This window comes from Nannobrachium achirus (assembly GCF_963921795.1).
Source record: "Nannobrachium achirus genome assembly, chromosome: 3".
In the NCBI taxonomy this organism is placed as follows: Eukaryota; Metazoa; Chordata; class Actinopteri; order Myctophiformes; family Myctophidae; genus Nannobrachium; species Nannobrachium achirus.
In genome coordinates, this window is record NC_137812.1 from 33996206 (window position 1) to 34008173 (window position 11968).

At 42.1% G+C, this 11968-nt stretch overlaps 1 protein-coding gene across 1 annotated transcript in view; it reads left to right on the forward strand.

Moving 5' to 3' along the window:
• Window positions 1-3868: 3868 nt before the first annotated feature.
• Window positions 3869-11968, forward strand: part of LOC308281829 (B-cell lymphoma/leukemia 11A-like) — a gene marked incomplete at both ends in the record, with an annotated part of 55850 nt that continues 47750 nt past the window's right edge. The window contains 2 exons of the mRNA XM_080722151.1: window positions 3869-3923; window positions 7605-8024. Coding sequence (XP_080578277.1) covers window positions 3869-3923; window positions 7605-8024 — 475 coding nt within the window. The remainder of the gene's footprint in view (window positions 3924-7604; window positions 8025-11968) is intronic.

Below are 11968 nucleotides of genomic sequence, written 5' to 3' on the forward strand. Positions count from 1 at the left end.
CAGGCAACTGGGATCCATGTGTTTGAATGTTGTTTGAATGTAAGTGGTAAGTTATTGACATGAAAACTGGACTGAAATGTCATGGCCAAAGTGTTGAAAATAAATCGGTTCAGGAGGAACCATTTGAAACTCACTCCCTTTATAATTGTTTGTGATGTTATGCGGTATTCTTGAAAAGGGGGGGTTATCATAGGTAGCATCATAAGCCACTGTTTTTAATCGCAGTTTTATAAGGAAAATGTTGTTGGGTAAAGGGGGTACTTGGATTCAAAAAACAGGGAAAGGGGGTACCCAAGCCAAAAAAGATTGAGAAACACTGGCCTAGGCTAGGCCTGTATCTATAAAGTAAGTTTTATAAAACAATCAAAATCTGCAAAGTAGACTAACTAGTAGGTCTAACTAAGTTGTAAAATAAATGCAGAATAGTAAAAGTACAATATTTGGATCCGAGATATGGAGTAGAAGTAGCCTATGGAAATTAGGCCTAGTACTCAAAAGTACAAATAGGGCTACCTCAAAATTGTACAATAAATCTATACTTACTTTACACCACTGCATTTCTCTCGTGTAAATAGTGTCTTACTAGTGGCCTATTCTATTCCATGATGTTGATATAGTCTATTTGGCAATGAATTGGGAACTGTCTATTTTAACTACAATAAATAAAGCTTTATATCGGGTTGTTCATTATTATTTTAAGTGTGATTGTTGTTTATGTGGATGGTAATGTCAACATAGGCTATACATAAAGTTACGCAACAGCAGCCAGATGGTTATCATGGACATGAACTTGACTTCTGGATGCGAGAAAATAGCTACCGCTTGTGTTGTTTTACTATGAACCACTAGATGGCGCCATCATACTTTATGATAAGTGGAGAGTAAAACAAGAAACGATATGGAATATACCCATGGAAAAGTAGTTGATCCATCAAACCAGCGAATAAACATTAAAGCTTAACGGTGTCAATTCTCACCCCAAAATGTAAAATAGGCCTCCAATTGAATTCATAACAACTGAATTTATAATAATAAACAATGTAACCTGTTCACTATAACAAATGTGTAGGCCTATTTGAACTTGAAAACTTTGTGTTAACTTTGTCACTATGGCTATTTGAGAGCTCCTTAGAGTTATTTTGACAAACTGTGTCTATTTCCCGAATAGCTAAACATTTAGCTATAGGCTAATGTTCATATAATGTTCAAAATATAGATTATTCATATTGATATAACCAACTAGGTCCAACGAAGTAAAGTTATAGGTTATCGCATGATAGGCCTAAACAGACCTATAATGTGTGTAAGTTTGTTCAGTTCAGTTTGTTCAGTAACATGCAGAAATCTTCCTGTCAAGCGTTTTAGAAAACAGAAAAATGCATCTTCAGGTCGGGATATCAATCAGGAGAGACACCATTATGTAGAATAAAGGATAAACAAGTTAATTGGAGGTGATCACAAAGAAATGAGCAGATCAAATTGAAATTGGAATTTGGCTGGAATTCTTTTTATCAAAGAGCTAGAGAGACAGAGGGTGTTGGGGGTGTTGGGGAGGGAGACCCCTGTTACTGACAAATACACAAATTACTATCAGAATAGAGGTTTAACCTAATAAATAAATAAATAAGAAAGAAAGAAAAAAGACCAATATAATTGACATTTACCCTTCTGTTAATGTTGCATGCTTGTTAGGCCTATTGGGTTTTGGGGATTGTTGAGATTTGTGATTATTGTTATGTCATCACAGTTAAATGAGCCTAGCCTGCTAGGTTACTATTCAGTGCTGTTTGTTGTGACCCAGGCATTATCCTCACACAGCAGACGAAGTTGCAACTTGCAATTAGCTATTATAGTGCTGTCAACCCATGTTCATCCCCATCTAAATATGTTTCAAATAGATTCGTTTTTATCGTTTTTATTTTATTTTGCTTTTCGCTGAAATCCGACAAAATAGGCCCATTTCCACTGTTCCTCTGGATTATAGTGACTCAGTTGTATCATGGCCTTTTTATTGAATTGCAGGCTTGCAGCCAGGTGAAGTGTTTTTTGATTAGATCTTTTATCTGACTATCTGCATACGATTTAGTAGCGTGCTGCAGTTACCACCAGATTAATTGTACAGCCTTAAATGTTTTTATGATATGTCCTTGAATCTAATATGGTTATTTCATGCGCACTGTTATTGATGATATCTTATGCAAAGTACTGTGTTCTATCAGTCTGTCTTTCAATATGAGATACCTGTGTAAATAAGCTAGGATCTCCTTTTAGCTGACCTTGTACCAGTATACTGTCATGAAACTGTACTTTTTCCTATATGCAACCTTCTAATAAATTCTTCAATCAATCAATCAATCAATCAATCAATCAATCAATCAATCAATCAATCAATCAATCAATCAATCAATCTGTATTTGACCAGTAGGCTATGAAGGATTTAGAGGCCTCAATCTCTATACAAAGATAGGCTATACAATAGGCCTACTGTTGGAATATATAGGCTATGACTGCACAAAACATATAGCCCATATATTTAGGTCGCTCAAGGCAAAGTAACTAAGTACATTTACTCAAGTATTGTACTTAAAGCATAATTTGATAACAATAAATGTACCCCCATTGATTCCGGATGGGTCCCCATCCGGAATCAATGGGGGTACATTTAATAATTATTTTTTCGTCTTAGGAATGCGACATATACAAAAAAATATTATTGAACTCAAGGTCTCCATGCATGGCATGAGTAATCAATAGAAAATGTAAACATTTTTGGGGTGAACTACTCTTTTTGAGGCGCTTTTTATTGGAGTAGGCTATTTCCAATTTTCAATAATGTTACTTCTGCTTCTCTACATCTGATCTCAGATGCAAATATTATAGCCTAGGCTACTTTTACTCCACTACAATACTAAGAAAACTTTATAGGCTCGCGATGGAAGGCATTGTGCATGAGCTTGAAAATCTACAAATGATTTTTTTTAAATAAATTTGATAACTTGTGAAATGGGACCTACTTTTACTTTTGGTACTTTAAGTACATTTCGATGCCAATACTTTTGTACTTTTAATACTCAAGAAAATGTTGAATTCCGGACTTTTATTGTAGGCTAATTGTACATTGCAGTAGGCTATATTTTACTTTAAGTGAACTGTTTCCACCACTGCAGCATAGCCTGCACGGGGTCAAGCAGTTGCTCTTGTCCACAGACACAGACCTACCTAGGGTAGTAGAAGGCAGGCAGCTACATGAAAGAAAAATGAAAAAAAAAAAAAAAAAAAAAAAAGAGAGAAAAAAAGCGCTCGGACGACTCAAGTCCATTGCGTTTTGCGCTCCCTCTCTCTCTCTCTCTCTCTCTCTCTCTCTCTCTCTCTCTCTCTCTCCGTGGCCCAGCCCCCCTGATCCCCTCTGTCCACTGGCGTCTTCAGGGTCTCTTTCTCTTTTTTTTTCACGTGTAGCCCATAATGACTGTCCATTGGTTTTTATCATCGCCTCTCCCCCCTCCCCCCTCCCTCTCCTCCGCTTCGCCCTGCCCATGTTTTGTATGTCTGTGTCCATCCATCTCCTGACGTTCAAGTTCGCGTAGGAACGTCACGTCCGCACTTGAACTTGCAGCTTCAGGGGGGCTCCTGCCAGACCCCCATCCCTCGCTCTTCGCAAAAAAGTCATGAAGACCTCCGCACAACCTGTGCCGTGCGCGTCGCCACCTCTGTGTGATCTGTAATATCCTTTTTTTTTTTTTTTTTTTTTTTTTTAATGGATGTCTTGTCAGACCCGACGCATCAATGAAGATATTTACTACTTTGGAGTCTACCTTGTAGAAATGGATCTCCCGATATGAACTAAACTGCAAAGCCACCACTGACCGACATGTCTCGCCGCAAGCAAGGCAAACCCCAGCACTTGAGCAAACGGGAGTTTTCGCGTAAGTGGAGATATAATTTGCAGCTTGCCCTAATCTTTACCGATTTAAGAAAAACCACCAGGATTTCCTCGCTATATGAGGGCAACTTCCACAGTGGGGATGTAAACGGACACGACTCGGACGTTCACGTTATACACACCGCTGTCCAATGGAAAGATCAACTAAAAAAATACGAACGACCACAAGGTTACAGGTTATCTAAACCCCCGTCGAGGAATTCGTGGCTGAAAGTTTTGGAATCACATTTTTTAGAGAACCTCCAACATGGGGCTAGGCTTTGCAGAAATTGTATAACCTCAAGGTTTCATTCGCCATTAAAGGGCATGCATATGCTATATGGCGAGAGACCTTTGCCTATAGGCAGGCACGGTGAGGCACCCTGTCGTTGCCATTCGGTGATTTTAAGTTTTCGATGTGGAATAATTCATTGAGCAACGCGGAGACATGTTTCCACCACAAGGAAGGCTGCTTATTCGCCTTTTGCTCCGACGATTTATTAAGATGATTTTGTGCTGACTTGGACGTGGAAAAGTGGTGTTTACATGCCCACTTGTCAGCGTATAGACCTCGTGTGCGGAACCTAGGAAATACAGCGTTTTGAGCCGCACATTCTCTCGCCGTTGCTGTTTAAATGCCCATGCAGTTATGATATGACCACATTTATTATGAGCTACTGTGCTTTTTAACGGAGCATTGGCTTAAGACCTTTGATCCTATTTTGTTCAATAATAGGTGGTCGTCTGTTTACATTCATATTGCAATTTAATGCGGTGCGATGTTTACACATTGTCATTCTCAGGACACAAATAGTCATTATGAAGGCAAGATGGAATAACAGCAGTCTATGAGCAGGGTGTAATTTCGTTATAGTGCACGATAGCCATTCCGCGAGCGTTAGGTAACATTAGGAGCACTAGCCTATGCCTATAGGTCTATCTATGTGCTCGTATACGCGTGCCAAAGAATGTGGAAACCTCTCCAAATCATGGGCCTTTGATCGTTGAGAGAAACGAAGTTTCAGGCAGAAAAAACTGCTAATTAAAATATACATCCCTGCTATTAGCCGTATAGTGTTTTACTCGCATGCTTTCTATTTGCATGTCCGATGGTTGGAAACCAATTACGCTCTCGTAACATATGCCTTCATTTGCAGACAATTTGTCTGACGGCTTGCCAGTAGGGGGCACAATATGATTGTGCTCCCTTCGCTGATGAACTTGAACTTGATCGAGGCTACTTTATCACTTCGTGGCTCGCCTTGACCAGACTCGGTCGTTCATTATGTGACAAATAAGCGATCGTATATTAGATTTCCTCCGCGTAATACCCATTTAATAGATTCCTGTTATGTCAGTGGAAGAGATAAAAATAGGCTTTTCGCGAGAATAAAATGATATAGGCTAATTAAGGCAATATAGCCACAATAAAAGCTGGGGGCTTTCAAAGACATTCGTTTTTATTCCCGGTATATTTACCACCATGCACAGAAAATAAAATAAAAATAGTTAGACTATAAAGATTTTGTCCCATTTTTACTCATATCACTAGGCTATTTGTAAGTCCTTGTATCTAAATGTGTGTAGGCCTATGGCTTAGACCCACTTATATCTGTGTTCACGTATAGCCTATTTATTTTAATTGTAGGCTATAGGCTACATTTTACATATAGGCCTTGAATAATAGGCCATTGCGCGAATAGGCTATTTAACACGCGTGTTAGGCTAATTGACAGTGGGCAGTTACTACACATAGCTAATTAGTAGGCCTAGGCATGCCGATATTGGTCACCTGCTAGTCAATAAGTGCAATGTTTTCTATTTTATTTGAAAATGTATACGACCCAATAGGCTTTTTAAAAGTGTTTTCCAAAAGCCAAAGTTGGTTTTAAAAAGATAATTCTGCTGCGAGTGATAATTGATTAATTAGTCAAACAAAAATAGGCCTATATGACCATGCATGGTTAATTATTTTCACACTATTGAAATGGATATAGGCCTGCTGTAGCCTACCAGTTGGCTAGCTTTTTGGGATGCTCCTCTGTACTGTTGGTGCAGTCAGATGTCTGGGGGGGGGGGGGGAGGGGGGATTAAGGTTTTGAAAGTTATTCTATTCCCTCTTGCCTGCATCAAAATGAGATTATTTGGTTTGAAGAAAAGCCTTCCACATAGCCTCACACTTCTATGTCCAGAGCATAAGCTGTTTAAGATAAGCTCCTGTAAAATAGGGGAGTATTCCCTCATCTTTAATGCAGTCTGAACATACAGGTAGCAGGGCCTATCTTGCATAGTCCCTCACCGCCGTCTCGTTTGACCCGACACGGAATTAAAGGTTGAACAGGCGGCAAGAATTCATCACATCTTATCTCAACATCCCAGTTGGCTCGCCGAATGTCGTTTACCGTGGCTAGATTACTTCTTTTAAATGCTCGCTCCACGGTACTTCAGGGACCTACTCCACATTCGCCCCTCAATGTCTAACCTCGGTTCACGAGATCCCAGCACTTTTAACGAAATGGGGTCCAATCTTCTTGAACTCAAATTAGAATCTATTTTTTGATTCTCAGAGGTGTTAGGTTCATTAAAAAACGAGATTGGCAGCACAATAAAGAGGGTCATGCAACTTAATCGTTTGGCTGCCTGCAAGCTGAACGTGTCAGTCCTTATCGAAACAGTGTGATTCTTTCCTTTCTTTCCTTTCCTTTCTTTCTTTCTTTCTTTCTTTCTTTCTTTCTTTCTTTCTTTCTTTCTTTCTTTGTAGGCTACAACATTTTTTTTTACTAATAGGCTATTATTATGCTATTATGCTAATATTGTTATCACTCATGTTTAACAGGATAGTGATAATAAAGACCAGGTCTATTGAAAATATTACACGTAGCTCATCCCTGTAAATTAATATACATTTAGCGTCCTCAACACAGAAGCAACGTGGGGTCAGCTAGAAGAAAGAAAAGGAAAAGTAATCTTTCAACAGGTTACATCAAATAACCGTTTACAGTGTAGGCCTGCACCTTTGAGGCCAAACCATGTCTCTTTCTACACAGCTTGGCTGCTGTGTTTTCTCTCATATCCTTTTAAACGTGTGACGTCAAATGACTGCATCCTGAATATTGTCTTTCTCCAGTTGGATTTGTACAAAAATAATAAACATGTATTTCAGGTAGATTTCTTTATGATTATACCATTCAGAGCTGTATAGACCTACATTAAGACTGATTATTATAGCCTGCTTTCAAACTATATGCTTAATGCCTGATGTGGAGAAATGTGGCTTAAATATCAGAAGTCCAAAGGGTGGATGGGAGAGATGAAGTATATCGTCACTGTCAGGCAGAAACCTTGTATCTCCACGTTTCAAATTTGTATGCACTGCTTCATCAAACAAGGCCGCCACAGAAAGGTAGTGAAAACAGCAGATCTACAAGCACACAACGCCTCGCGGTGCGAGGCGTTGTGTGCTTGTAGATCGGCTGTTTTCACTAGTTTAAATCATTTTTAAAAAGATAAATGCAAAACGAAGGGTTTTGGACATACAAGGTTTTCACCCGACAACGACGATATCAATACCAATCTGGCTATGGCCATCGTCAGAGAAAAGTTCCTTTTCATTTGATTCTGTTCTTGAGAGATGATATCATCAATACTGACTTGATCCCTTGTCTCCCCTCGCTTCCCGATGCAGCGGAGCCCCTGTCAGGAGGAGTTTTAGCGGAGGGACACTCTCAGGACTCCCAGCGAGCGGGAGGAGAGGAGCAGGGGGAGCTCCCCCTGAAAGGGGACCAGGACCTGCTGACCTGCGGCCAGTGCCACTCCCGCTTCCCCCTGGCCGACATCCTGCTGTTCATCGAACACAAGCGGAGGCAGTGCCACGGGAGCCTCTGCGGGGACAAGCCCTCCTTGGACAGGCCCCCGTCCTCCCCTCTGGGCTCGCCCCTCTCCACCTCCTCCTCCTCGCACATCACGCGGAGCCACCACCCGCAGCACCCGCGGAGGGCCTGTCACCCCGTGGAGGTGGCCGTTCAGGTGTCGCCGCGCAACGAGGATCGTTGCTTATCCTCCACACCCTCGCATGGAATAATCCCCAAGCAGGAGAATATCACAGGTAGATGCAAAATCGCCACCGTCGGGGCAGAAACCTCGTATCTCCAAGTTTCAAGTTTCAGCCCTGCTTCATCATACAAGGCTGTCGCACAAAAGTAGTGAAAACAGCCGATCTACAAGCACACAACCACCGCGAGGCGTTGCGTGCTTGTAGATCTGCTGTTTTCACTAGTTTAGTTCATTTTTAAAACGATAAATACAAAACGAACGGTCTTGGACATACAAGTTTTCCACCCGACAACAACGAAATGACAAAGTTCAAAATGGCTGTCACACACACACACACACACACAAACACACACACACACACACAATAAACAAACACGCTGGGAAGAAACAGGGAAGATGTTTCCCGTGATTTTTGCACTGAATTAATTCGCCCGGTGATTTGAGGTGTAACGTTTATCGTTCCCTTTTTTTTATGTTTTTTAGGAACCCATTTTTAAGGGGGAATGTTTACTCTCTCCGATTGCCATTGTTATAGCCTCCCACTGGACGTATACGTTTCTGATCTGCATATAACCAGAGTGTGAAATGTCTGCTGCCGCATTCAGAGCTGCAAATCTCTCTCACATGAGCCAAGAACCGACATATTCCAGCAGTCCTGGAGAAAAGAAGACAAAAAAAAAAACTAGTGAGAAATTGTGACATTCACACTCAGTGAGGGAGAAAGACTGTAAATGACGTCGCTGTCGGGCAGAAACCTCGTATCTCCAAGTTTTAAATGTGTAAGTTTTTTCGCTAAGTAAAAGCCCTGCTTCACCATACGAGGCTGTCGCACAAGAGTAGTGAAAACAGCAGATCTACAAGCACACAACGCCTCGCGGTGCGAGGCGCTGTGTGCTTGTAGATCGGCTGTTTTCACTAGTTTAAACGATAAATACAAAACGAACGCTTTTCGACATACAAGCTTTCCACCCGACAACGACGGTAAGCGAGTGAGAAAGAGCCTGAGAGGACGGGCGAACGAGAGACAGGGTTCTTTGGTTCATCACTGCATCACAGATGTGTACAGATCGTCTGGCCTCCACATTCCCTCTCATGTGGTGGTGACAGATGTATCTCTATCCCTCTGTGGCTTCTCACACAGCTATATCTCTCTGCGCCCTCAAATACGTGCCTGCGAAGTCTCACTTCGACACTGAAATTAAAAAGCAAGTTACGGGGGAATGTAATTACGTTAAACTGTCAAGGAAGAGGCATTTATTTGAGGAACCCCTGCAGCCACTAATTGTCAGTGTTTCTCTTGATTCGCTTAATTAAGAACTTCTTAAAGGTGGTTGGTCGGCTGGTTGGTTTGTTGGTTGTCCGCGGCTAAAATGAGGCTGGAGTGAAAACGCCATCCGCTGTTCAAACAAGCATGTGCCTCTTATGAGTGGCTCTTCTGCAGAGCTTACTGAAATCTCAGTTTTGTGAATGGTATTGCATTTCCTCGAGAACGTTTTCTCAGGTTTGATTAATATGTTTATACTCGATTGTTGTCTTGGCACTTAGGGTGAAATAATGATTTCACTTTCATTTAAATGTCATTGGCAGTATTCCAGCGCTATGCTGTTTCGCGTATGGTCTTCGCAGATAGCATCCAAATAATCTACATAATCTGGTTTTGACAGCCTATGTGTTGAGAGTGACCACTCTGTGTGTTCATTAGTATGCAATTCAACATCTGCTGTTTGTGAACGTATATGCGGTCACTCTTGATTCTCTCACCCACACATATTGTACGCACAGATACATACACAAGTTCTTCTCTTTCTCTCTCGGTCGCTCTCACTCTCTCTCTCTGTCTCTTTCTCTCTCTCTCTCTCTCTGACACACACACACGCACGCGGACACACACGCACACCACACACACGGACACACGGACACACACACACACACACACACACACACACACACACACACACACACACACACACACACACACACACACACACACACACACACACACACACACACGCTCGTGTCGGACATGCCTCTTGGCCTTGTCAGCTGTTCGACCATGCTTTTCTTCGCTCATTTAGATCATCATGCAGCGGAGTTCACATGATATCATAGGGTCACTAGCATCATGCACTGTGCCTTTATTTATAGGCCTAATGGCTCTGGACATTGTGTAGAGTCAGAGGCTGTGCTTCGTGTATTAATGAAGAGACAACACGAACATGGGGAGGTGGAGCCGTGTTACAAATGTATCCTTAGTCGTACAACGGTATTGTTTCGGGGGCCAAAAATAGCAGACTGCGACACGTTGTGAGCTTGTAGATCGGCTGTGTCACAGTGGGACACCATCGTACAGCGGAGTATGAATTAGAAGTGGAAGAGAACTCTAATTGCTTAATTTATTTGGTGCGTACTTCTTATTCAGATTGACTGTACAGGTGAGAGAGAGAGAGAGAGAGAGCAGAGATGAAAATACTCTATTGGAGTCGGACAGATAGACTGGCAGTTTAGCAGAAAAATAACTACCTCTCCCTTAGGGATGGGACGATATGAACATTTCATATCACGATCGTAAATATCGCGATTTACGATATTATCGCGATAATCAAAATCCATCATCCTGGGGCGGAACATAGGCCAAAAACAATGCGTCGCAACACGTTGTGAGCTTGTAGGTCGGCTATGTTTTGGCAAAGACATTTGATAGAGAGTGAAAAAAGACTGTATCAAGTATGTATATTATAAGTGCCTTTTACCAATTATAGAGGGTTTAAGTGGTACCAGATATGCAGCTCGGCAAATAAAAGGTGAATTGATCCCAGTGCGTGACGGTGGACAATATCACGATGAATGAAATCTCTACGATACGATTTTATCGCGATAAACGATAATATCGCGTATCGTCCCATTCCTACTCTCCCTCCTCCAATGCTTATGAATGTAATGTATGGCAGATTGATGGATCCACACTGGCAGTGCCAGCGCACCACCACCCCATGCCCCATATGCTAGCTGCCATGTTTCCCCCTGGCTCAGTAAGAGGCTGACACTGAGATGAGGCGTCCCAATCCAAACGCTTCCCTTCCCAGCTCCCATCATGCATCAACTCCATACTGGGCCTGCCTATACTGTACTTACACTTTACAGTAACCCTCAGTGTTCATTTAAATACAGATGGATCAAATAGACCCCAATTGTATTTAGCACTAAAGATTTGACAGTGTACAAACCTTGTAGAACATAATGACACTTTACGGTGCCATGCCATGGCATTGGTCCGAAAATCTCATTGTTCCTACATCCCATTAGTCAGAATCTGGTGATGTTAACATGGTGAAAAATACTATGGCTTAACCTAAACCTAACCCTAACCTCAGTAAAACTATGCCTAAACCTAAACCAAAACCCTAACCCTAACCTCAGTAAAACTATGCCTAAACCTAACCCTAAAACCTAACCATAACTAAATTCGGACTGAGATGTAGGACTAATGAGATTTCTGGACTTATGGGCAGTCCCCTACCTTAAAATATTTACAGTAGTGTCTTCTACCATACTCACACACGCACACACGCACGCACGCACGCACACACGCCCGCACACACACACACAAGTAAACACCTTCAAGTAAACACAGGCCCGACTCCACCTCTGCTGCGCCGTGGCGGCTGTGACCGGGGCTGCGATTGATGGAGAATTGGAGATCAGATCTGTATTGACCAACAGCAGGATCCGGAGCTTGGAAAGGGATATAGAGAGCCTCACTCATTCCTGCTGTGCTTAAGCTGCTCGGTGAAGCAGCGATGGGCTTGGGACTGGGGACAGCTGAGTTTGGAGCTGGAGGTTGGTGCTGTGTCTCAGTGTGTCTAGTAGGGACAGTGAGCAGGGGTGTCACAGGGGGGGGGGAGTGGGACCTGGTGGTAATTATTTGATACTTTAGCTATTGAAAAATAGCAGATATACAAGCTCACAGTGCGGCACCGAGTGTTGCGCTGCGAACTT